Source organism: Lissotriton vulgaris, chromosome 8 (assembly GCF_964263255.1).
Source record: "Lissotriton vulgaris chromosome 8, aLisVul1.2, whole genome shotgun sequence".
NCBI lineage: Eukaryota > Metazoa > Chordata > Amphibia > Caudata > Salamandridae > Lissotriton > Lissotriton vulgaris.
In genome coordinates, this window is record NC_141696.1 from 1,393,015,967 (window position 1) to 1,393,043,476 (window position 27,510).

Here is a 27,510-nt window from a genome sequence, read left to right on the forward strand (position 1 = left end):
TAGCTGCTTTGCCAAAACGAGTAGGAAACGTGCAGCCACCGTTTGTCAATAATTCATTTATATTCTATCAGAAACTCTGCTTGTTCCAACTTTCAAACTTGAGGCGCGCGCCAAATCGAACTGTCTGTTTACACAAAGAAACGTGGCGTTTCTGCAGACCAATCACCCCTTCGGATATACGCTTGGTGCACTAGGATTGGAAGAGGTGGTTCTAATGCTCCAATCCGAGTACAACAGCACCCGACGCTTTAGGACTGCTCCCGGGATATGTTAAATTCAGCCGTAGGATTGGTTGCTGTGCGACCCGGAAGTGCTAAAATGAGTTACAACTAACATCCGTAAAAAGATCAGGCACGGGCAGCGGAGAATTGGCTGAGTGAATTCATGGATGAAACTTGTGAGTAGTGGACGGGCGATCCCTCGTTAAGCATAGTTGCTTATAGTAGAACTACATTTCTCACTCTAGAAACGTAGCACTTGTATAAGCGAGGTGTCAGTGATATTTAAAGCAATACGATGGCAAGTTACGGGTCTTAAGAGAATAGTTCGCTATGTTGGCGATCGCTTTGTCCCCATTTCTAGTTATGGAAAGAAAGTATCATTCTGTCCCATTATACCGCTCTTTTGAATCCTTCGTTCCTCTAACTAACGTTTCTTCTTCAAGTCTATGCTTTTAGCATTTTGAGGCCAAAAAGAGTTACACTACAAAGTTTCGATAATGTTGCTTCGCATAATTCTATCATGTCACTTAAACTTTGATGATAAACATAAATAAATACCCTTTGACTCTGATCATACTGACATGTGCCGCTTGTATTGCTAAGCATAAGACTATTTCATTACATTTGGTTACTTGATTGTTCATTTATAAACTTGTCTCTCAATAGCAAGCACTTAATACTGACTACAGAAGGTGGTAAACCGATTAGTACCCACATACAGTATAAATAGTAATCGCACTCGACAAACTCCATCTCAGTCTGAGTTATATATTTTTTAAGATGGTCTGATTTAGACGAGGCGCATTTTGCGTGGAAGTGCAACAATGATCTGTCTACATTACTTGTATCCCCCCTCCTCCGCCCCTCATCTGTTATGGTGTCTCCATGCATGCAAAGTATCCACATGTGTGCACGATGTGTCTCCCACGTGCAAAGTGATAATGGAAAACCCGCTGGCCAACCTATTAACAGCCATAGTGGTTTCTCCCCACTAGCCAAACTATTGCCAGTGCTGAAATGGAAATAAGCACTTGGAATACGATAAGTCTTGCATTGGTCAGAGTTCAAGCTATTGACGTTGTAAATGACACTGTCTTTTATCTATGTGTTTTGGTTTGGAGTGTAGTGGATGTATGAACAAAGACACAGCTACAGCACTGCCTAGAGGACCTAAAGTAAGGAATTACCACTGGGACCAGAGAAGCACCTGCAACTCTGTCTAGAGGACTTAACATGAGGAATTGCCGATGAGAAGCAGATAACATTACTGTCTAGAGGTCTTGGAATGAAGAATTACAGATGAAACCAGAGAAGCAGCTAATGGCACTTTCTAGCGGACTTAGAATGGAGCCAGCAGCACTGTCTAGAGGACTATGTATGAGGATTAACTGACAGGACCAGAGAAGCAGCTTGCAGCAGTGCCTAGATGACTAAGAATGAGGACATACCCCGGGGAACAGAGTCACAGATGCAGCACTGCCTAGAGGACTTCAAATGTCGGAATTCCTGATAGGACCTGAGAAGCAGCTGCAGCACTGTCTAGAGGACTTCGAATAAGAAATTACTGATGATACCATAAAACCAGCTAGCAGCTCTGTCTGCAGGACTTAAAACGAGGATTTACCGACAGGACCAGAGAAGCAGCTACAGCACTGTCTAGAGGACTTAGAGTTAGAAGTAACTGACTGAACCCAAGAAGCAGCTAGCAGCACTGCCAAGAGGACTGAGAATGAGGATTTGCCACTAGTAACAAAGACACAGCTGCAGTACTGCCTATAGGACTTAAAATGGGAATTACCGATGGGACCAGAGCAGCAGCTGCAGCATTGTGCAGAAAACTTAGAATGAGGAATTACCGATGGGACAAGAGTAGCAGCTAGCATCACAGTCTCGAAACTTGGAAGGAGGAATTAATGACGGAACCAGAGTAGCAGCTAGCACTGTCTGAAAGACTTAGACTGAGGAATTACAAACGGGACCAGAGAAGCAGCACTGCCTTGAGGACTTAGAATGATGAATTGCTGATTTGGACCTGAGAAGCAGCTAGCAGCACTGCCTAGAGAACTAGGAATGAGGAATTACCAACGGAACTTGAGAACCAGCTGCAGCATTTTCTAGCGAACTTAGGATGCAGCTAGCAGCTTTGTCTATAGGACTATGAATAAGGATTTACCGACTGGACCATAGAAGCAGCTAGCAGCAGTGACTAAAGGACTAAGAATGAGGAAATACCACTGGGAACCGAGTCACAGCTGCAGCACTGCCTAGATGCTTCAAATGTATGAATCACTGACGGGACCGGAGATGCAGCGCTCGGACACCTCCTGGGTAGTAATGCTTTTTTTAAATGCAGAAAAAAAGAGCTGCTGCAGCACTGTCTAGAGGACCTGGAATGAGGAATTACTGACTGGACCAGAGCAGCAGCTAACCGTACTGCCTAGAAGACTCAGAATGAGAAGCAGCTAGCAGCACTGCATGGAGGATTTAGAATAAGGAATTGTCCACTGGACCAGAGAAGCGGCTGCAGAATGAGAAATTACCACTGGGACCAGAGAAGCGGCTGCAGCACTGTCTAGAGGAATTAGAAAGAGGAATTACTGATGCGAACATATTTTTTTATTTTAAAAGGTTTTATATAGCGCTGGCTAGACCCGGAGGTATCAGAGTGCTTTACATGAGTATCAGATCATAATTGCAGGTTACATCGTTACAAAGCTTACACAGTTATTAGAGCCTGGCAGCATAGTTACAAGTAAGGTTGAGACAAACAAAAAAGACATATACGTAATGGAAAAAGCAGGCAAGGGGAGGCATTCCGGGGAGGAGGGAGTAAGAGTAGGGGAAGTAGACCGAGAATGGAGGAGGGAAAGAGGAGGGGAGGGTGAGAGACAAAGCATGGAAAGAGGAGGGCCAGGGTGACTGGGACACAAACTGGTGGACGAGTCAAAGCTGCGTTCAAAGTCCAGTAAGCTGTGAATCCTGGGGAAGTGGTATCATTTCCCCATCTCTGTTGCAAGAGGCTCCCTATACCCAGTGGACTCTCTCAGAGGGGTCTCTGAGACTCCAATGCCTACATACTGGATCCTTCCCCAAAAAGGGGAGAGGGAGTGCTTTGGCAAGGGGTGCCATACCATACCTCAACTGTGAGTGGCTCCTTTGGCGCTGTGGACTCTTTCAGCGGGTTCGATAAATTGGATCTTTCCCCAACAAGGGGAGAAGCAGTGCTTAGTCAAATGGCACAAAAGGACAGGGGACTAGGCAGTGTAGCGAGCAAGGGGAAAGCAGCAAAGGAAGTTTGAAAAAGAAAGAGTGCTAAATGGGAACAGATAGATAGGAGACAAGGAAAACGCGGAGTTACAGAAATACGATGGGGGATGTGGGCGAGACGGGGAGAAAAACTGTGCTCAGAGTCCAGCTGGGTAGGTGACGGTCAGGGGATAAACCAAGGCTGATCTCAATAACTGAACAGTGGAGCAGCACTGTCCAGAGGACTTAAAATAAGGATTTACTGACTGGACCAGGGAAGCAGCTAGCAGCACTGCCTAGAGGACTATGAATGAGGAATTACCACTGGGAACAGAGACACAGCTGCAGCACTGCCTATAGGATTTAAAATGTGGGAATTGACTTCGAGGTCCCCGTGCAGACGCCGGATCCCTTTGGCGCTGCGGATTCCTATACTACGGCTCGCGCGCCCATGAACATTGTATGCGTTCCTTGCTTGAACCCTATCTCGCCGCATTTCACTATGGACAACCTTGTCGGCCTGAACAAGATCACCTGTGACTATTGGAGAGTTTTATCAGTCTGCTACGTTTTTTCACGCTTGCTTTGGATGGATCGTGAACTCTTATCCTTTACTTGGCTTGTTCGTACTGACTTGAATTTTCATGCAAGCATTATCGCTCTCATTGTTGCTATGGCCTGGGTTATAAGTGCTCCAGTGAACATTCGTACTGGCCAGGGTTAACTTGTGGGGTTTTTCAGGATACGGGACATCACTTTACTCTGTTGTTGGGATTGTGATCAGTTAACTGCGGGAATCGGGTGGTATGTTTGGTGCTTCCCCGGACTGATAATGTATTTCGCTGCATTTATTTTGAACTTGTTTCCGGGGGATCGCATCTGGCTGGGGATAGGGGTGTCCGGGAGTGTGTTTTTCTGTTTCTCCTCCTCCGCCATTTTCTTCTTTTGGGGATGCTTCGGGGCGACAGGCGCGCTGCTAGTGGGTTAGGCCGTAGCCATTGCAGGGGTGCAGGGTGGGGGGGGTGGGGGGGGGGGGAATTTATAAATTTTCCTTTGTTTTTTTCTATGGCCCCTTTTCTTCTCTCTCTTCTACCTTTCGGGTTTTCCTCTGGGCGACAGGCGCGCTGCTAGTGGGGTAGGCCGTAGCCATTGCGGCCAGCAGGGTGGGGGGTGTGAGGGGGGTTTGTTATTTTGCCTTTGTTGTGTTCTATGGCCCCTTTTCTCTTCCTTTGCTTGCAGGGTCCGGTAGCGATACCTTTCGGTTTCATCCTGAAGTAAATGAGTGGGCGAGGTCTGGGGTGGGTGGCTGCGTTGATAGATAGGTAGCTTTGTTCTTTACTTTTAGTGAACTAACTGGCGCTTGCATCTATATTGTTGACCTATTTTGATTCACGACTACTTTTAACACCTACCCGCATTTTTGTACCTCCGAGTGTGTAGCTCCGGATATCCTGTATTTTCTTCATTATCTCATTTTTGGGGGGGGGTTAAACATAAAATGAAACCTTATTCATATCCTTGATTCGCATTGTTTCCGATACACCGTCTATTCTTTATCGCTGCCGGACCCATGGGTTGTCGGCTGAATAGCTGTGTTATTGGCATTACTGATCTGTGTTGCATACCTGTGGTACTGGCCCCTGCTGTTGCAGGGCTACCTTTGTATCCTGTGTTGAACGATATAATAAAGGTTTTCAAAAAAAAAAAAAATGTGGGAATTACCAATTGGACCAGAGAAGCAGCTGCAGCACTGTAGAGGATTTAGAACGAGGAATTAACGGGACCAGAGTAGCAGCACTGCCTAGAGGACTAACAATGAGGAATTACCACTGGGACTAGAAAGCAGCTGCAGCATTTTCTAGAGGACTTAAAATGCAGCTAGCAGCACTGCCTGTAGGACTGTGAATAAGGATTTACCAACGGGACCAGAGGAGAAGGTGCTAGCAGCACTGCCTAGAGGACTAATAATGAGGAAATACCACTGGGAACAGAGTCGCAGCTGCATCACTGCCTTGAGGACTTAAAATGTAGGAATTACTGACGGGACCGGAGAAGCAGCTGCAGCACTCTCTGGAGGGCTTAGAATTAGAAATTACTAATGAGACCATAGAAGCAGCTAGCATCAGTGTCTGGAGGACTTAAAATGAGGATTTACTGACGGGACCAGAGAAGCAGCTAGAAGCACTGCCTAGAGGACTGAGAATGAGGAATTATCATTGTGACCAGAGACACAGCTGCAGCAGTGCCTAGAGGACTCGGAATGAGGAATTACTGACGGGACCAGAGTAGCAGCTAGCAGCACTGCATGGAGGACTTTCAATGAGGAATTTCAGAGACCGGAACAGAGACAAAACTAGCATCACCGCCTAGAGGACTAAGAATAAGGAATTACCACTGGGACCAGAGAAGCAGTGGCAGCGCTATCTAGAGAACTACAAATGAGGAATCGCCACTGCGACCAGAAAAGCAGCTTTCAGCACTAGTTTGAGGACGTAGAATGAGGAATTACTACTGTGCACAGAGACACAGTTGCAGCCCTGCCTAGAGGATTAAGAATGAGGAATTACCACTGGGACAGAGAAGCAGCTGCAGAACTATCTAGTGGACTTAAAATGAGATTTACCACTGACCATAGAACCAACTGCAGCACTGTCTAGTGGATATAGAATGAGGAATTACCACTGTGAACAGGGACACAGTTGCAGCACTGCCTAGAGGACTTAGAATGAGGAATTACTGACTACAAGAGAAGCAGCTAGCAGCACTGTCCTTAGAATGAGGAATTACAGATGGGACCAGAGAAGCAGCTAGCATCACTGCCAAGAGGACTAATAATTAGAAATACCACTGGAACCAGGGAATCAGCTGCAGCACTGTCTAGGAGACTTAGAATGGGGAATTGCCACTGGGACCAGAGAAGCAGCTAGAAGCACTGGGCAGAGGTCTAAGAATGAAGAATTACCACTGTGAATAGAGACATAGCTGCAGCACTGCATAGAGGACTAAGTATTGGGAATTACTGATGGGACCAGGCTAGCAGCTAGCAGCACTGCTTAAAGAACTTAGAATGAGGAATTACCGCTGGGACCAGAAGCAGCTAACAACACTGTCTAGAGGACTTAAAATGCAGCTAATAGCACTGTCTAGAGGACTATGTATGAGGATTAACTGGCGGGTTAATGCGCTAAGTGTAAAATCACAAGTTTGTGTACTATGTAGACAGCTGTGTGGGTTATTGCTTTTTCTGCCAAGATTCATGCACTACCAGAACCTACTACCTGCAGGTTACAAATTGTACTTCTTGTACTATAGCTCATAGAGAAACTGCAAGAAACAAGTGTAGAATTTTTTTTATTTTTCCTAAATCTTTCATTTTTCTAATGTTGCTTAAAATAGTTCATCTGAGTAGTTATAAAACATATTAATAAGTGCTAGATGCATTGCTCTCAGTATATTGCTCATATATCTGACCTTCTTATAGTGCATGTTTAGTGACGCAATGTCTCTCTTCATTCATGGGCTTAGTGAGACTTTAGAATACTGAATGTGGATGCTGTGAGAAAGCGATGATACTTGGAATGTCGGTGTCTGTGTGCTGGTGGAAGTAAGCCAGAGAGTTGTTTATAGTTGGAGGAAGAATGGAACCTGACCAGTCAGATTATGGCTGTAAGCATACAACCTATCATGGAATAAATATCTTAACTCCTACCATGAGTGGATCCATTAGGACCCTGCCCTCCATCTTTAACAGCATGCATATCCTTTACTTACAGAGCTTAGAAAATACTCAAACCTGCCTCAAAATCATGGTTTAGCTCAAGCAGTTGCTAAGTGACAAGCTGTGAGTCTTTGTTTCCTGATTCGCATCAAGATGTTAAGCTCCTGCTATCGCCTGCTGAGTCCACAGATATGAGCAAAAGGAGTGCTGATGGCCCTTTAAGTGAGGCATTTGTGGTGGACTCAGATGAAACTAAAAAGTAAGACGCAACCCTCACCTCCTGAAGGTTGCTGCTCTGAACCTCAAGCCTAGAGTGGGGTCTCTGGTCAGTCTGTCCCAGTGTCTGCAAATTGCACTAGGAAAAAGTCAGCACAATTCACTGAGGCCTACCTGGATCCCGAATCCTGCACAATAATAGTTGCTGGATCCAAGATCCAGGTGGACATCCCACACCCTCCATTTCCAGTGCTTACTTGCCAGTACTTTATGTCCCTGACCGCAAAGCTAGAGGTATTATCCATGCATGACCATATTGAGAAATCGGAACGAATTTGGGTTTCTCTATCAATGATCCTTAGTGAAAAAGACTACAGCTGCCCAGTTTGGCAGCAAGCTAAACCTGAGGCACAAATGCCTACATCTGCCAGTCAGTACAGATGGCACATAACTGTTTATATTCCGCAGATGCCTTTCGCATCAACCAGCTTCCCATTGACCGTGCCCGTTGCTGGTGTGGATTACTCCACTGGTTCTGTCTGATTATAGTACAACTGTGTAGACCCCTAAGTGCCCCATCTCCAGCGAGCACCCCTTACCTGTTCAAGTAAGCACCTGTATGGTTGTTCTTACAGACATTTTGCGCGGCAGCCAATGCTTGTTTTTTACGGTAGGTCTGTCGTTATTTGCAGTGCGCACACAATGAACTGAACCGAACCGCCCCGTGGACGGCGGGACTCGCAGTGTCGCCTGTCGTAGTTTTGCAGCGACAGAGACACGTTGGTTTTTGCGGGCAGCCTGCTGCCTGCTTGCAAAGTTCCTTTCCCTACCGGCTCCATTGCCTGCCATCCCCGCGCCTCTCCCAACCTACTTCTCTCCCTCCTTAGCAAACAAGCTTTACTCGAAAAACTCCCAAGAGGTCGAACTACCGGAATCCTGGCTCCCTCCCAAGTATGGAACTATTCTAAGCCCAGACCTGAGACGCCAACCATATGTGTCTTCCCTTTAAAATACATTTAAAAATAAACCTTTTTAGAGAGGTGTTTTCTGCCTATATCTATATCATGGGGACTGCAACTCCCTCTCCATATTTGACAGTGGCCCGCTGCTGTTTCTGTATATAAAGCAACAACCCGTTCCTGCTTTTGGTGATCATATAAGTTACTTTCTAGAGTACCCATGTACCTCCACACAATTTCAGTGTTTCTGTAAGCATTCATGTGCAATTGAAAAGATACATTTGCTAAGTTCAGCTTCTTAACACACAGCCCAGAATTTAGGCTTACGCAGACGTAACGTAAGTATGTACATTTTTGCAGAGGAACATCCACATTTCACCTTCAAGGACCTCTTAGCAAAAACTCAAAAGAATGCCGTATTCTGAACGCAGCGACTTTTAAAATGTGGCTTTGTACGGCAATGACACACCTGTATCAAAGATCTTTAACCATGACAGACAATTTTCACCTTGGTTAGGAATTTTCCTTGTGATGAAGTTGACAATCTTTGTAAGAAATGGAAATATAGAGATGGTTAACTCCAAACAATATCAGTGAAACCGACCAACCAATGTACAGTGTAGTTTGAAAAAATACAATCTCCTTCCCTACCATGAAATTAGAAAACATAAAATATTTAAAACCACCAGATTTTAAAGGAATCAATGTAGCAGTCTTTTTGAGATTCCATATGCAAGACATTTGAAGGTCAATATGGTTGGTGACCCTTAACTATGCAGTCCTTAATATGTTCTGGTGTTTAATGGTACTCAGTCAGCACAGGCACTTATTTCTTGGCACCTGCATCTATTTCTGTCAGTCAGCCACATGGTAGCTCTGCCTTTTGAGTTTTGTGCAGATAATATACAAAACATGTTTAAAAACTCAGTATACGTCTATGTTGATATAATACCTTGTCTAGGCATTTGATAGCTTTGTGTGAAAGAGTAATCAAAATCGAGACAATGGTTTGAGTGCGAAGGTTAGTACCTAACAGTGGCACTGGCTTTTGGCCACGTCAGTGGGTGGTGCAAACTGCACAAGCTGCTTGCGAAATACTTTGGGCCCTGGGACTTTTTTTATTTTATTTTAACAAATTAAGCACTGGGTGGGGTGTGAGCTGTTCGGGGCAATGGGAATATCCAAGAATGTTTACACAGCTTATTTCTGTTCAGTACCACTAGCCATTCTCCGGCCTCCTTGGTTACTTTCTCGTCTTGGGCTACCACCTGGCATACTATCAACGATAACCTCATGATCACATTAGTAGACAACTTTTCTACATGTTCTATGTAAGTAGTACTGTACTAAAGCCATAAAATTGAGGTGTAACCCAGTTCGAGTATTGGTTTGACAAAGTTTATGATGACATTGCCTCCTAGAGGGAGGAGGGACGTGTAGCATATGCAGATACAGCATAAGGCATCCATGACCTGCTTTAGGTATATCCACTATAGTTTGGTGTACGAGAGGTGGATAGCTTGGGTCCTGTGTTTTGTTTCTTCGTGAGTGAAAAGGAAAAGGACAGCGAGTTGCTGTTAGTGAAGGCACCCAGGAGATTCTGTTTTAGAAGCCCTCCATGCCGGTCCGCAGGTAGCTGCCTTATAGCACCACTGTATATGGCCACTTGAGGGGACTAAATTGTAACAAATGGCATAAAAGGAATCTTGTTAGGTGAAAGGGGCGAGGAGTTCCCAGACAAGCCAGCTTAGTGACACAAGCATTGGCATAGCCAAAAGGTTTCACCTTTGGGACCTTATAAGTGTTTAGCCATGCAACAGTTGATGTTGTTGCACAAAGAATATTGTGCTGCATAACTAAATACTTATAAGGCCCCAAAGGCGAGACCTATTGGCTATGCCAATGCTTTTTTGATGCAGCTTTGGTTTTCAGCTCTTTGCTGTTTCCCAGTTTCACCAGCACTGACCTCAGCATTTTTATCCTCTAATCTCCGTGGGGCAAGGTGGTGTATTCTTACCTTCAGACCTCGCTGTCTGAAGTTCTGCCCACTGCCTAAGCCTGCAAAAACTGCTGAATTTCTGACTGCAAATCGTTCCATACTGGACGGACTGGAACACTTAGGAATCAAATATTTGTGAGAGCCCAATCATTTTCTAGAAATTCTACTTTATTTTCTGAGTTGATCAATGATAATAATCCTCTATCCTGAAATTTCTGTGAGGACTGCAACGTTTCTTGTACTTTTTGCACTTAATCCTCCATATTAGACGACTTCTGCTGAACAGCTCCCCTATCTTTCTCGACAGTAGCACCCAGTCTTTAATTTCTTCAAATTCCTGCTCCAGGGGTTACATTTGTTGTTCGATCCGCCTGGAGGACCCCTGTAAGTCCTGAAAAATTACCATAATTATGGAATTGCCGTGTGTAAAGGGAGCCTCTTATGTCTCCAACTGGTGGTACATCATGTCCCAGGAGCACAAAGGGGAGGCAGACCTTTTGGGCGTGTAGGGGTTGGGTAGGTGGGCGAGAAATCTTCCTTGGTTCTCAATATTTTTGATTTGTTAATTTTGGGCTCCATGATCTCTTGGGGCCTAAGCTAACAGCATGGTATGCCACAAGCATCTCCTGTGTCAGCGGTCATTCACGGGGAGGAGGGTCTTCACTCGTCCCCTCCCATGCCTCCTGCAGCATTTCTGCCACTATATCTCAAAGCAACACAGCCCCTCCTACCGATGGCTCCCTCCAGTGTCTGGCTGCACCAGTAGAGCAGCCTGTTGTGGCCCTGGGACAGAACGATTCCTCCACTGTCTGTGGCTCTGTCACTCTGTTTACACACCCGGGGCCTCTAGTACCCATTTTGCGATGGGTCATTTGTTGGACTTCCAGGCTACTGGAAAACCCTCCCCTCCTCATACCATTTAAAGCTTCAACAATTTACTAAATGTTTAGTTCTGCTTAGGAAGTTGGTGTTCAATCCAAATGCTAATTGGATTGTGTACCTTATTTAAATATTGCTTGGTTAACAGACATATGGAGAGCGATTTGGAAGAAAACCCAAATACTTCTTAACTGGCAAGTACTACTAAAGCTCTTTTCATAAATGAAACTTTTCTCATCCCCTATTCTCTATGAAAAAGTTTAATACTTCAGTATCCAGTTGATGTTGGGCATGTGAGGATATTGTTGGCACCTTCATTTGCGTAGTTTTTTAATAGGAAGTGGTCCAATCCTTTTGGATATAGATATGGTACAGAATTATGTTTTAAACTCAAATGCACCTTTCCAGTGTTATGGTGCTTTATTAGAATATCTCCAGAAAGATTACCATTATTTTCCAGTAGGTGTAAAATTGTGAATTTACTTCTTGCTAAAGCAGTACAAGAAATTGCTATAGATTGGTAATATAGCTCCAGACTCTCTTATGAACTTTGATGGAATGGCAATTGTTTTAATCACATGATTTCTAGAACAAATATAGCATCTTTGAAATCATTAGCAATCCAAGAACTCCTATGGTATACTTGATGCAACTATCTCAAATAAGCCAAAGCAAATCTCACAGAATAAGCTCCAGCGATTCTTTAAAATACTAAATGCTTAGATATTGTTGCATTGATGTTCTGCTTTCTGTTATGTAATGCTACATCTTTAATTCCACGAAGACTGTTGATTTATGATTATTTGTGATTTTATTATGTTTTCCTCTCCTTCCCCTTCCTCTTTCTTCTTTTTTTGTTGTTGTTGTTGTTGCAGAAATTTAAATAGTTATCTTTATATTTCAAAATGTTAAACAGGACCATTGGTATCTATTGTCCTTTTCTTGTTTGTCGCTGGTAGGTTGCATCGTTCATTACATTTGTGGCTTAAGAAAATCAAACTTAAACATCTAAATGTTCATGTTCTGTAAATGTAGCTTCCTAGGTCCATCATGCAACTGGGTTTTACATGTTACAGAAGCTGATAACTTCTATAAGAAGTCAATGAGGAAATATCTCCCAGATTCACGCTTAATACACATTTCACTTTCTTAGGTAATTAATCATGGCAGATTTGAAGTTTGATCCGAATGAATTTGTGAAGAATGCCTATTACAGGGAAATACCCATCTCCTGCAACTATGTAAGCAACTCAGGCTTTTATGTTTTTATTTTTAATACTTGTTTACCTTTGACTAAAATGTCCTTATTTGGAAACATGTTCCTACTTGGAAACATTTTATAGGTATGGCAAGGAATATTTCTTTAATTGACCACTGTTGTATTTCAAACCTACATGACACAGTCTTGTGCAAAACCATTAGACCAAAATATGTTATTACCCTATGCAGAGACCTGATTCAAATATAAAGTTGACAAAATTCATGCATTTTGGCTGTAGATATGATTGCGGCAGAGTTTTCATAGGAAAGGCATTATTTTGTTTTTTAAATAGCTTTAGTGCTGTTTGATAAATCTGTGTGAATCATTCTAATAAAAAGATCCTCCGCTTTGGCTTCTACATAGAAATGTTATGCCGATCCATCAAATTGGCAAAGTAAAAAGGGGTGTAAGTCTCAAAAGTGTGTTTCCATAGGAAGTTTTGCTCTTGATAAAGAAAACAAGCATTGGCATAGCCAATAGGTCTTACTTTTGTGACCTTGTAAATATATTCCACAGGGGGATTCCACCAAGCTGCACAGCTGTGCGGCTTGGTGGAATCCGATGTGGTTCCCCCGTGTTTGGTATCATTGAAGCGCAATGAGGCGAAGCGCGGCAAGCACGCACGCCAGGAAAGTTCTGAATTGGTTGAAACCTGGATAAATGTGGGACTACAAGGTGTGCATCTCACCACCCTAATGTGCTTGTAAATATTTAGCCATGCAGCACATTATCCTGGGTGCTACATCATCTATTGATTCTTCACGTGCCACTGGTGAACGGGGGAGCGAGAGCCACCATTCAAACCAGGAGGGGCTTGTACAGAGTGAACAAGCTGTGAGGGTCCAGTACAAAACCATAGGATATGCACAAACCATATGAAAGCTTGGCAGTTATGCCCAATGAAAAAGGCGTAAATGTACCCTGGACTCAATCCCAAGGTATGTGAGGGGACATTAACCTATAAAGAGTATATCAATTATATTTCTACCAAGGCATGGGTCACAAAATACATAAGGAGGTGCAAACTCCCAAAACTTAAAGCACTTACACTGCTGAGGGAGAGTGGGTCGCTGACTGTTAGAACTGGGGTCTCTAGTTGGCAGAGATAGGTACCTTTGTCCACATAGGGACCCTTACTTCTTGTCAGGGTAAAGGGGATACACACTTTGGGTAACGCCTGCTCACTTCCTGCGTAGCTTGGCATGAGCAGACTGGCCTTTCCTAAAGGAAATGTGTAAAGTATTTGTACCAACACTCACAGTAACACAGTGAAAACACCACAAATGAACACCACACCAGTTCAGAAAAATAAAATATCTTTACTAAACTAAATTAGACCAAAACGGCAAAAATCCAACATACAGATACTCAGAAAAATGTCTTTTAAAGGGTTGTTGCAAAAATAAACTGTAGAAATCAAATAGCACCAACTGGGGCTATCACGACGTCCGGACAGTACAAAATCCAAAGTACGGCTCTGCCCACGAGGGTCGTGGCGTCGGGTGTGAAGTCGCACAGACCCACAACAACAGTACTTTGAAAAATGAAGTGGGTGATACACTACGTCAGCGACGATCGATGTCGTCTCCGGTGATGATGCGACGTCGGTGGTTCTTCGAGTCCCCATCGGCAGTTATCAGCACCTCGATAACAGAAGGCCGGCACTTGGCGAAGACATGGAGTCAATGCGAGCGCTGGCGTCGGTCACGGCCGATCACTGCCGGTGATGGCGAGCGTCGTAGGGAGTCAGCTGCGGAGCAGGCCTGGCGCAGCGTCGTCACTTCGCGAGCGGCTCCCCGGGCCTCGATGCAGGTCGCGACATCACTGCGGCGGTGTTGACGGCGTCGGAAAACAGATTTTCTTCCTCTTATTCCTCCTGTTCAGCTCCCAACAGCAGAAAGGCCCAGCAAGGAAGTTCAGGGAGGCTGGAGGTGAAGTTCTTTTGTGCCTGGGCTTCAGAAACAGTAGGCCAGCTCTACTCAGGCTTTTCTCCAGAGGGACACAGCACACAGCAAAGGCCTTCTTCAAGCAGTGGGACACAGCACACAGCAAGTCCCTTAGTCCTCTCCCCAGTGGAAACCGCAAAATTGCAGGCCAACCCCAGACACACAGCAAGGGCAGTGCTTCTCCTCAGTCTCTTCCGCTGATCTTCTTTGGCAGGGATTCCTCTTGATCATGAAGTAGTCTAAAGTTCAGGGGTTTAAGCTCTGATATTTATACCCCAAAAGTCTTTGTTCTCTGTGTGAGTGATCCTGGACCCAGTCCAAACCAGTTCTGGGTGCATTCTGCCAGTGCACCTCTTCCTTTGTGAGTGTGGGCCAGGGTCATCAAACACCTCAGTAGGTGGAGCCAGCATTGTGGGAGGCAGGCACAGCCCTAATCAGGCCCAGGTGCTACTCCTCCCACCACTTCAAATGCAGATAGGTCTACTCAGCCTAGTGCTGACTCACCCAGTCTCCTGAAGCCACCCCAGCCCCTGTCACTCTCAAACCAGATAGTCAATCCACAATTAGGCAGGGGCACACAGAAAGGTTGAACAAGAAAATAGCCACTTTCTAAAAGTGCTATTTTTAAACACAGAATTTAAAAACCATCCTTCCTAAAAGATGGCTTACCAAATTCTGAGTTCAAGGATACCAGACTTTTCTATCTTGCACCTATGGAAAGATATGCAGGTAAACATGTTACACAGCATTCCACATTCTGTCCTATGGGCAGGATAGCCTTTCAATAGTGAAAAACGAATTTGGCAGTATTTCACTATCGGGAGATGTTACCCACACTAGTACATGTCCAACCTTTCACATACACTGCACCCTGCCCAGTGGGGTATCTTGGGCCTACCATAGGGGTGCCCATTGTATAAGAAAAGGGGTCAGACCTGGAAAGGGGGTACACTGGCCAGGTCAACATGCCAGTTAGCAAACTGCGCGCAGGCACTGCAGTGGCAGGCCTGAGACATCGTGTCGGCGCTACTAGTGTGGGTGGCACAATCAGTGCTGCAAGCCCACTAGTAGCATTTGAATTACCAGCCCTGGCACGCTTAGTACACTTTACTAGGCACCTACTGGTAAAACAAATATACCAATCATGGATAACCAATCGCAATAACAATTTACACAGAGAGCATATGCACATTAGCACGTATTAGCAGTGGTAAGTTGCCCAGGGTCCTATAGCCAACAATCACAGGCCAGGAAAAAATAGGAAGAAGAGGCAAAACAAAAAATTGGGGCTAACCCTGCAAAAAGGGCTATTTCCAACACTGACCCTGTCCCCAAACATCCATAGCCCTGCAACACCAAGTCCCAGTGCACGATGCCTATCCACACGTCCTGCGCCACCTTGATCTCCTGGGCACTGAGGCAAAGAGTAGTTGCTGCCCGGGAGTCATGTTTGGAGCAAATATGAGGCACAAGGGAGCAGCGAAAATACATCAGGCAGATCTAAATGTGCTGCATTGTATAATTACACTGTCACAGCTCGGTGAACCCTGTCACGTTCTGCCATGGTAGTAGAAATTGGACTAGAATACTCATGCCTAATCTAAAGCAACAGTACAATTATGGTAGTCTCAGCTGGTCACAACGAAAACGATGAAATAATTCACTGAGATTATAAACTTTTTAAATAAAAATTAGTCAAATTACACATTCATTTCCTTAAAGTAATGAATGGTACTTTAAGACACACACAATAATTATAAAATTATCTGTTAAACACTAGAACTTTTACTATTGAGTAATGAAAAACACAGCAAAAAGAGTCCGCTTTCTCTTCGCTAACTTTGCATCAAGAGATGGTACTGAGGTCTAAGATGGGCGATGTGTACACACGGTTCAATTTGACTTGACACACCGTCCGTTAATCTCTTTATCTGCACCTATGTTCCTAAAATGTTTGTGTGAGCAAGTAAAAGATTAGTTTTTGCCAATCCAATTATTACACTAATGCTCTAACAGTGGTATCCTGTAGCTTAAAAATCCAGGTTTTTAATTCTTTTCGGAATTCTGTTTCTCTCTCTAGGGCCCTTAGATGGAATGGGGGAGTGTTCCATGCTTTCGAGCCCAACACTGACAATGACTTGCCCCCTCGTGTCCTGAGTCTAAAACCTGGGACAACCAACAAATTGGCATTTGAGGAGCGCAGAGTTCGTGTTGGATGGTACCTAGAGAACTTTTTCCGTAGATATGTTGGCCCTAAGGAATGGACTGCTCTAAATGTAATGATCAGTATCTTAAAGAGCACCCTTTTTATTATTGGAAGCCAATGCAAGATTTTTAGTGCCTCCATTGCAGACGATCTTTTCGGCCATTTCAGCACCAACCTGGCTGCTGCATGTTGCACCATCTGGAGTCTATGAGTGACCCCTTTATTGGTTCCTGCATAGAGACTGTTACAGTAGTCTATCTGTGATGTCACCAGGGCTACTGTAACAGTCTTTGTTGCCTCCAGTGGCAGCAAGTCAAAAAACTTCCTGAGTCCTTTTATGACCCCGAAACATGTCCCCGCTACTTTTGATGCCTGTTGCTTAAACGACAGGCCGGAATCGAAATTGACCCCCAGGTTGCGGGCCGAGTCGGTGGTATGAGGTGGCATTTCTGCTTCCTCTGGCCACCATACTCTGGGGATAAAATCGTTTTAGGGCCAATTGGCATGATCTCGGTCTTGCCCGTATTGCATTTAAGATGGTTTCTTCGCATCCAATCAAATGTAGCCGTTAGGCAACATTTGAGCTTTTCCTCCCAGATCTGATTTGCTCTATCCAGGGTCAGGATCAGTTGAGTATCGTCTGCATATGCCACCACATCAATGCCGAAAGATGATATCAACCTGATCAGGGGTGCGGTATAGACATTAAACAACGTCGGGCTCAGGCTGGACCCTTGAGGCACTCCCGTCGTCAGCGGTTTCTCTTTGGAGTGATATTCACCCAAGGTGACCGCTTGTCTCCTGCCACTCAGAAAGTTCTTAATCCATTCTAGGACTGTACCTGCAATGCCAGATGTTATTAGCCGGTCGATCAAGATGACCTGTGAGACCGTGTCGAAGGCCGCCGACAGATCTAATAAAATCAAGACGGCCTTCTTGCCTTGGTCCAGGGCCAGGCGGATGGTATCAGTAGTGAACAGGAGAGCCGACTCAGTGGGGTGTTGGGCTCTAAAGCCAGCCTGATTAGGGTGCCATGCTTCACTGTCTTCCAGGAACTCTGTGAGCTGTTTATTAACCAGTGACTCTGTGATTTTACACAATACTGGAAGTAATGAGATTGGCCTGAGGTTGGATAGGGTGGTAGGATCGGGGAGTTGTTTTTTTTTTTGCAACGGCTTAACTGCCGCTAATTTCCATTCTGTGGGGATATTTGCTGTCGCCAGTGAGGTGTTTACGATTTCATTATTTACTGGATTGGCTACCTCCACAATCCGGTGTAGGAGCCTAGGAGGGCAAGGATCAAAAGGTGAGCCTGACTTCGTAGCCAATAGTACCCGATGTGTCTCATCAAGACTAATTGGCTTGAAAGTCGCCAGCTGATCTGCAGCCTGGCCCACCTTACTGTTCCCCTCTCCTGACTCTAGGGCAGGGAGTGTAAAATCCTTCACGAGTCCTTGTACTTTTTCCTCGAAAAAAATCTGCAATAGTATCACAGAGACTCTCCGAGGGCGGAATTTCCTGCACTAAAAATTTGGGCTTATTAAAATCGTTGACGATCTTAAAAATGTCTCTATGCTTGTTATTAGCCGTTTCTATCGCTGCTATGTAGAAACTCTTTTTTTGCCTGTTTAATCAGTGCATGGTATGCGCTCTTAGCTAATTTATATTTACCACGCTCCACACTGCAGTAGCTTTTCCGCCACCTACGCTCTGCTCTCTGTAGTTTCCCTTGTTTGTCTTTAAGCACTCGGTCATACCACGGGGCTGATTTCCTCCTTTGACTAGGCCTAGTTCTACTTCTCCCATGCCCTGCCATACCTTTCAGTTCCGTCATCCATTCTCTGAAAGTATTCTTGTCCGTATCTGGCAGTCCTATCAGATGAGGCCTACTCTCCCTTGCCATCCTTGTCAATTCTGGGTGGACCATCACAGCTTTCCATTCCTCCTGTCCAGCCTGATGGCATGTTTCCAATTTCCTGCCTTTTCCTGTACCTTCTAAAGGTATAGTAAAAGGTACCAATGTGTGATCTGTCCAAGTTTGGGGCATGGGGTGGTTGGTATTGAGTGTAATATGATTGCTGGCAATACAATCAATAGCATGGCCTGCTTCATGAGTGGCCTGTGTAGTACAAATGGCTAACCCCAACACATCCATGGTTTTCCTAAAAGAAACTGCTGACATGTCAGTGGGAGACTCTAGATGGATGTTAACATCCCCGAACATCGTAAAATTTGAGAACCTAAGTGCCAGGGGACTCAGAACCTCCCCAATACTCTCAAGGAAACCTTTGCAGGGTCCTGGGGGGCTATATATCAATTCCCCGGCAAAAGTGAAGGTGTCGCTGATCTTAATATGAAAACCCATCCCTTTTGCTTCCTTCAAATCTTGAAGTTCGAACACTGAGCAATGATGTGATTTAACATATATTGATTGATTGATACAACATGTGAAGTTATACAGAGTGTATGATGGGGGAAAATTAGCCTACTGAACCATAATTGGTTAATTTCAGTAGTTTTCGGTTTTGTTTGTAAACATAACTGCATTTTAACTATTTCAGTGAATTGCAGCATTTTTGTTATAAACCTACATAATGTTATGTGCAAACCTAACTACAACTTCACTTTAACATTTGTCATATTTTTTCCTGGTTAAAAAATAAAATCAAATAATATATGTATATATTACCCAGTGGTGGTCGCCACTGGGTAGTTATAATTAGGATCATGCTTTCATTTAAAATTCATGAATTGGCTTGCTTTTATCTTTGAAGCTGTTTTGCTAATCGTCCTAAAACTTTACCCCCCAATTTATTTATTTTTTACCTCCGCTCCTAACTGGAAAGTTTTGGGGGATCCATCAAGAGGGGGTTGAGAAAAAGAGGAGGGGGTCCAAAAGCATGTTTACCCCATTCGTTTTTTTAAAGGAACCCCTGAAACCGCTGAACGGATTTAAACCAAATTTGGCAGAAAGCTAGATCTTCATCCAGAAAGAGTGCTTTTTGTGATTTGTTTTAAATCCGTTTTTTAGTTTTTCAGCAATTGCTGCTCAAAAACTTTGTATATTTCTTTAGACCCCACATATCTCTCTGATTGGCTGCCACCACATCAACAACAATATGGCTGCAGACATTTTAGGACTAGAATGAAGGTGAAAAAAAGACCGAGAGGACCCCGCCTGGTGAATCTGCGGCAAAAAAAGCATGGGCCCCTGCACATATTTTGAGGAAAAAAATCCTGGGTGAGCAGGGGCTCGGGGTGGGGACAAAGGGTGTAAGTTGGCGCACATTTTTTGCATGGACTCACTTTCCAAGCTTTGGTGAGACCCCAGGGACACATCCCCTGGGACAAGGTAGAATATAAAGGCAGGTGGGCATGTCTCCCCCCCCCCCCGCAGCTTTAATAGGTTGCACACAGGGCAAGGCTGCAGGTCAGTCCCTCTGTCTAACCTACTGCCACGCATGGCCTGGGTTTGGCTTTACATATGGTAACAAAATATTTACACAAAAAATCCCTACAAATTCACTGAAAAAAACACAGGTTAAAGTAAAGTAAAAATTTGGTGAATAGGTCAGTGACAACATTAGCGATTTGAACTTAAAAAAGCACAGAAATTACCCAGGTATAGTTAGCAGAGCTAACTGAAACTTGCGCCACACCATGCACTGCGTATGACCTCATATATTGCATCACTTATTGCATGTTCTATGACATCATTGATTACATCACTGACCTCATCATCTAAGCTTCTTTTGTACACATTACTCTATAAACTAGTATGGCATTAGAGGTCTGAAAGTAAGTAGAAAATAGATCGGAATTATATTGTAAGATGAGTCCAGCCACTCACCTGAAATCCAGGATCGTCTGCAGGGGCAGTGATTATTCCTCAACCCGCCCTGAACACCTCTCAGCGCTTCTGAGAATAGCAGGAGCCTTGACAGGTGTCCAAAGAGGGAAGGGAATTCGGACAAAAAGCACAAAAACAAGAGAAGAGACTGCTGCGTTCTGCCACCTGGTCCTGCCAGGATCCGAGTTCTGGAAATGCTAGCGCAACACTTGTCTACCGTAGTGACAAAAGGATAAATAAACAAACCAAGACAGAGGCCCCCTCCCCACATGCCTATAGGTCTCTTATAAATAGTTTACTGAATTTCCTCTCTTTGTGTAATGGTGAACTCAGGTAAAAAGGGATGAGTTTCAAAGAGGATTGTGTGTAAAAATAACAGCTGGTTCTAGAAACACAATATAATAACTACACGATTAAACTGTTATGCTCATAACATGATTTGCACTTCTACTCTTACTGATTGTAATTCTCACCTTCATAGATTATATTCAGATATGATAAGTGGTCAAAGCAAATTAGACATCAAATGCCTGACCCGAGTTAAATGTAATTAAAAGTCACCAGGATCCAAGAATTCAACCAAAGGAATTAGTTCCAAATTCAAATATTGTTAACAAGCAGCGAAGAGTTAATGTTTCAGAAACACATGAAATCCTGGACACGCAGAGCAGTCTAAGTGGAATTCACAAATGAACATTTAGCTGAACCACATAATGTTCCCTGCTCCGTTAGTGTCCTTTTCTCTGCTGGAGCCGGCTCGAAGAATCAAGAAGGGAAATCCCCTGCAGCAGAAGATGACGCAATAGAGAAGGCAGGCCCAAAGAGGAGTTCCCACGTTGCAGCTGCGATGAAAGAAGAAAGCCAAGCGACGCATGTGTATTGGGCGTGGCTATATATAGCCAATCCCTGGACGTTGCCTGGTACTTTGTAGCAATGTGCTCGGCATTGTTGCTGAGGAGTCGTCTGTGTCCATGTTGCCCTGGAAACAGGGAAACCATGCCGGTGTGCATTCCCATAGGGCGCATTGGTGTTGCTTTTAAAATAAATAAGTGTAACAAAAATGACAGGAAAAAATACGGGTGAAAAGAGGAACATGTTTTTTTTTCTATTGCCAATTTTCAACAAGTATTGGCAAAAAAACAGTCAAATGTTCTTACCCCCTAAAGCGTGATTGAAAAAGTAAAACAGTTAGAAACAAGTCCATCCTAAAAGACATATTGCTACATGATTAACGCGATTACCACCAAGATGTTGACAAACGATACGAGTCCCACTGATTCCTGTAAGATGACTCAGCTGCTTTTCCCCTTTCAAACCATTACACCCGCAGTCATGCAATCTTTCCAAGACGGCATGAGAGCGGTGGCAGGTTGGATGGCCCAGAACTTCCTCCAATGCAACGTGACCAAAACTGAGGTCATGTTGTTTGGAGGGGCCACCCTGCTCTGGTCCCCGGAATGGTGGCCACCTGAGCTCGGACCTGTCCCAGCGCCCAAGCAAACCATCAAGAACTTGGGGGTACGCCTGGACCAAACCCTGATCATGAAAGATCACGTCAGTCAGGTTGCGGGAATGTGCTTCCGCACAATTGGTCTTCTACGGCGTATCTTCCCTCTCCTACCAAACACCCATAGGAAGACGCTGGTTCAGGCACTAGTCCTTGGACGGGTGGACTATTGCAACAGCTTACTCATATCCGCCAACCAGGAACAACTTCGCAGACTGCAGGTGGTACAGAACACCGCAGCAAGACTTATCCTGAATGCCCCCCCCCCCCCGCACCCCTTCCCGCCCCCTCCTCTCCCACCTTCATTGGCTCCCAGTGCAACAGCGGATTCAATTTAAACTTTGCTGTATCATGCATAAATGTATCTATGGCTCTGGTCCCAAATACCTGAAGGATATTTTTCTTCCTTATTCTCCCGGACGCATTTTACGCTCCAGCAACACTATGTTGCTATATGTACCTAAAGTAAACAGAGCAAGACAGGGTGGCCGTGCCCCCTCCCTTAAAGGTCCAATGCTGTGGAATTCCCTCCCCCCCCAGTTAAGACATACTCATCACCTTTTTAATTTCAGGAAGCAATTGAAAACTCACTTATTTACACAGGACTAACTTAGCCTCCCTTTTGCCTTTCTGATCTATAGTTTTGTCTAACTCACTCAGAAGCCACGCGCGGAGATACCCCTCCGGGGCTGATTCATGCGCGATACAAGACTATAAATAAATAAATGAGAATTCCTGACAGATATGAAGCTTTATTAATGCCACCTCAGACACAAATCCCTTCGGTGTAGCAAGCATGTGTTATGTGCAACATAGACCTTATACCAAACAGTTAGCCTAGTTCACAATAACAAACAACCACAGATATATGGGAAACCCTTATGGTAAACAGTATTCAGCAAATATACAACTGTTCAGAGAAAATGAAGTTCCTCAAGATACTCAACCTCTGTTCCAAAATGAATTGGATACTATGGACAGCTTTTATCTATATCAACCCCTCACAGTCACCGAACTAACGAAAAAAATAGAAGTAGAACAATGGGTACTGTAAACAGAATTCTCTCTATGGGGAGATTTTACCGTTCACCACACTGTTTGCAGACAGTGAAACTCTCATGAGAAATACATCAGAGTATTAAAAAGTATCTCCTACAAACAGTGTACAGTCAATGCAGTGGCGGATGGTGACATTTGGAAGTGGTGGGGCGTAAAAGTTCGAAAATGCCCATGGCAAGTGAGCACTGCAAGCGAGCCCAACCTCACGCGCTCTTAGCACTGGAGGCCGAAATCCGGCCACATAATTAGCTGTCACCCTACATTGTCCAAATTACGGACAAACTGCATCCCTTTTCACTTGTTACACTGGTATTACACCTTTATCTCACTAACAGAGCAACTTATGAATGCATTTGTAACTAGTGTATTAATTTATTGATGTGGACTATACATTAAAGGCTCCTGGCGTCGGGGGGCTGCAGAAAGTAGGAACAACCAATATAGAAGTGTTTTAAGGGAATGTTCTAAACCCTGGCATCTGAACTGTAGCGCAAAGCCACAATTGAAAAAATAACAAATAATGCAATCGTAGTGAACTATGTAACAATAATTAAATAATTCAATTATTAACACAAATAGATGTTATTGCAATATGTAATACATCATAATTACATCATTATTGATAGGCATTACTGCATTATTAAATCCATAAGTCACACAAATAAATAAATATAGAAATTAAGAATTGCATAGTTACAATTATTGTTTTGAGAGTGACACTGATCTCGAAGGAGGCAGTGTTGTCCAGCAACGCCCAGTAGAGAAGGTAAATACTGCTGCTAATGTTAACCCGCGATTTTCAAGCAGCAAGTGCCGAATCTTGTGCTAGAAATGTGTAAGAACTCAAAGCCGTCCTATTAGAACTAACGTGCCCAGTTCCAGACACTGCATTGTCCGAATAGCCCAAATCTATAAGAAAGCACTCTTTACTTTTTTTTATTTATTTTTCATGAGGGATACACACTGACAGCTGCTATTCATAGCTTTCAATCGGTTGGTTTTTAGAAACAAGTGGCAAGCTATCTGCTCACCTCAGGTTTATGGCTTGGTGCGCCTCGAGTGTGTCTTTTACCTGTGTATTCAGGCAGCCCTTCCATCCGAAACTTTGCTCAGCTCTGTGCAAAGGTCAACTGTGTGCAAAGAGAGACAGGCACTTTTCAGACGGCTTGTTTTATCGTGAGAGGGGTCTCTCACCCTACACACACTAGGATAAATTGATACGTGGGAGGCTGGATGATAAATCCTGGTTGCTTGCAACAATGAATGTATTGATAACTCAGTATCTGGGTGCATGCATATGTTAATGGGTGACTGTAAACATAAAAGAGGAATTTATGAACAATATGATTTTGGCAGAAAGTTTATATATAAATGAGAGCGTGCACGATTAACTCTGGATTTAAAGCGCTTGATTGATAACTTGGTAATGTAATGAAGAGGTGCAGGTATGACTGAATGAAAGAGTGCATAATTGAACTGTAGAAATCCTTAAAATCTTGGTCAGAACGAACCTTCACGTTGACCTTATGGGTCCATGCCAGCTGACGCCATGCCTGCAGTCCTAAATTTAAACTGTAATTATGAGAGTTGCAGTCTTAGTTTATGTCAGTGAACGTGTCAGTGAGAGGAAATCCCGGGCCTGGTATCACACGATACTGGTGTTGCTGCAGTCACCACCTTCCCTTTCTTTGGGGAGGGGTCTTGACTCTCGCTAACCCTGCCGCCTGCGCTGCGGTCAATGGGCCCTCCGGCTGTGTTGAGCAGGACGTGTTTGTTTCTGAAATGTCGTTCTGCCCCCGTCCTGCTGGCTGGCAGTCGGGTGGGGGGTCACCAGGGAGCATAAGTTCGGCCGTTTAAATGGGCATTGCTGTGGGGGCGACCTGCTAGTCTGGGGCTGATTCTGAAGTGGGACAGTCAGATCTGTGGACGAGAGCTGCCTGCGACTGGGAGAGTGCTGCCACTAGAAGAAATTATATGGGACAACAGGCAGGCAGGATTGGCATGAATCTCGTCCGTCACATGGTGCTGGATAATCTGAAGACGGCGGAGGAAATCAAAAGCCGTGAGGTGAATTATTTTCAACACTGAATGCACGCAGTGCCGCACAAAAAGGAATCACGCCTGGGCAGTGGGACGCATATAATCACACACACATACACAACAGACAACACTCAAAGAAATGTATTCAATTTCACACACGACACGCATACACACAAACACATCCATTCATGACAACACTCTCCACCAAACATTCATGCATACACGCACGCTCGCACAACACACTTTAAAATAAAAGAAAAACACACGCACGCACTCTTACCTTACCTTGCTGCCGGTTCCGGTCCACGCCACTTCTGGGCTCTGCTCTGCTCCCCTCACGTCACGTCACAGGCTCACAGCCCCTCTCGGCCAATCCTGGCGCCGGGGGGGCACAGGCCTTCTTGCCCGTAGCACGCCCATTAGGAGGCCGAAGGGCTCCTAATGGGCATGCGCATCCATTCAAAAACACAAGTGCGCATAAGTGGACATGGTGCGAAAATTCGCCCTCCGTCCCCACTCATGCGCACTTGTGGTGCTGCATGCCCCCTGGCCTGGTGACGTCTGACAAATGACGGCAGACCGCCCACCCCCTTCAGGGCGGTCTGGCGTCATGCAGACTGTCTGAGTTCTGCGTCTTTTAACTGATTCACTTCAAAGACGGGCTGAGAGGGGGGTCAACGCCCCAACGCCCATAATGGACGGACCGCCACTGAGTCAATGCCATACCTGTAAAATTAAATTAATTAAAGTAATATTTACAAAAAATAACCGATGTCGGAAGGTGCTAAAGATCATACTACCTTCAGCCTTCATACTATTGCGAACATTTTACCAATAGCCCAGCTTCTAAAGCAAAACAAGCACTTGTACACAGGTTAGTACATGGTACACACAGTCTTCTATGTTATGTAGAAATTGTCATGCTGAGACGATTCTGTCCAATAACTCAAGGCTACTTACAATACTTAGTATCAACTGCGTGAAATCTATGCCCTGTTAGGATCTTTTTCTGCAGAATCAAAAAACTTGAGTGGAACATACTGGTCACAAGTAATTAACTGTCTGTCATCTGCACACAGAGTTACACTTCAATTCAAAGATTTATAAAATGTTCAAGACCTCGATACACCTGTGATGTATTAGATGTACATCCGTTTTGTAAACACTTATGCCCATCAGCTGAACACAGGCTGTATAAAATTAGGTAGAAAAGTAATATGGTAGTTAACCGTCAGTGGGTAAACTATCAAATATACTAGTGTTTTCATGGGATTATGTCATCAGTGATGTAATTTGAGATAACATCGATTATGTCATAAAGAATGCTATACAACATGTCATGAGTGATGTAATATGTGTGCTCATAAGCAGTGCATGTTGGGGGCGTAGGTTATAGTTAGCTCTGCTAACTATAACTGGTGAATTTCAGCTTTTTTTAAATTTAAAAATGTTAATGTTGACACTGACATTCACACAACTAGAACGTTACTTTTTTTAACATGGGTATATTTTATTACCATACATAAAGCCAACCAAAGCTGTGCATGGCCAAAGGGTTGCCCACAGATCATGGCCTGCTGCAAAACCCCCACATGCAGCCAACCCCACACAACAGGGGGTTGACAACCGGGCTTGGCCAACTCCACGAAAGCAGCCACCTGGAGGTAGCCAACCCCATCCTGCACATGTCCTTTGGTTGTATGTGGCATTGGGCTAGCCGCTGGGCCTGTGTTGCAGCCAGGCCCTGCTTTCAACTCTCCAAATCCAGGATCATATTTAGCCCTGCCAAATTACTCTTCCAAAACCTTATCTTTGATGATTCAGTTAGTTCATGTCAAAATAGGTTTCTGTTTACAATGTTCAAGGTGGTAGAACTGAGAGAATAAGCAACAAGGGAAACCTTCTAAATGTATTACCTTATTCCTCAAGATAGTAGAGCTATAACTGTAGGAGGGTAGGATCTTTCTGGCATAGATAGCCCCCACTTTTTTCCTGGTGTCAGTGTGTTTTGGCTGTAGTTCCCTAGGATCCCATTGGCAGTGCTCTCTCCTCTAAATTCTATGGCAAGTACTTTGTACACGGTACGTAATTTATGATTCATTTCATGAGCAACTAAGGGGCTCATAAGTTGATTATAATCCGCATCGGGAGACACCGTATTGCAGAGACACAAATCCAGGGCCCATTCAAAGTCGCAACTCAGGCAATGAAAGACAGGCTGGACGCATGTAAAGTAGGAAAATCAAAACGATAATCCATAGGCTGCACTCAATGCAGCTAGAGGCAGCGCTCCATAGTACTCAAGCATTCGGGCGCGAAGCAGCCCCAGCCGAGACAGCTCTCCTTGTAACACAGGATGCGCATCCATTTTGAAACAAGCAAAACAGCAAAAGCACGCCAGAG

The 27,510-nt window shown here is 44.4% G+C and overlaps 1 protein-coding gene across 2 annotated transcripts in view; it reads left to right on the forward strand.

Annotated features, from left to right (window-relative positions):
• Positions 1–299: 299 nt before the first annotated feature.
• Positions 300–27,510, forward strand: part of LOC147698808 (E3 ubiquitin-protein ligase TTC3-like) — a 1,930,429-nt gene continuing 1,903,218 nt past the window's right edge. For both annotated transcript variants that reach the window (XR_015299370.1, XM_086935404.1), the window contains exons 1-2: positions 300–397; positions 12,392–12,479. Coding sequence is in view for 1 of the 2 variants with exons in the window: in XM_086935404.1 (XP_086791530.1) it covers positions 12,402–12,479 (78 nt within the window). In the remaining variant the exon portion in view is untranslated. The remainder of the gene's footprint in view (positions 398–12,391; positions 12,480–27,510) is intronic.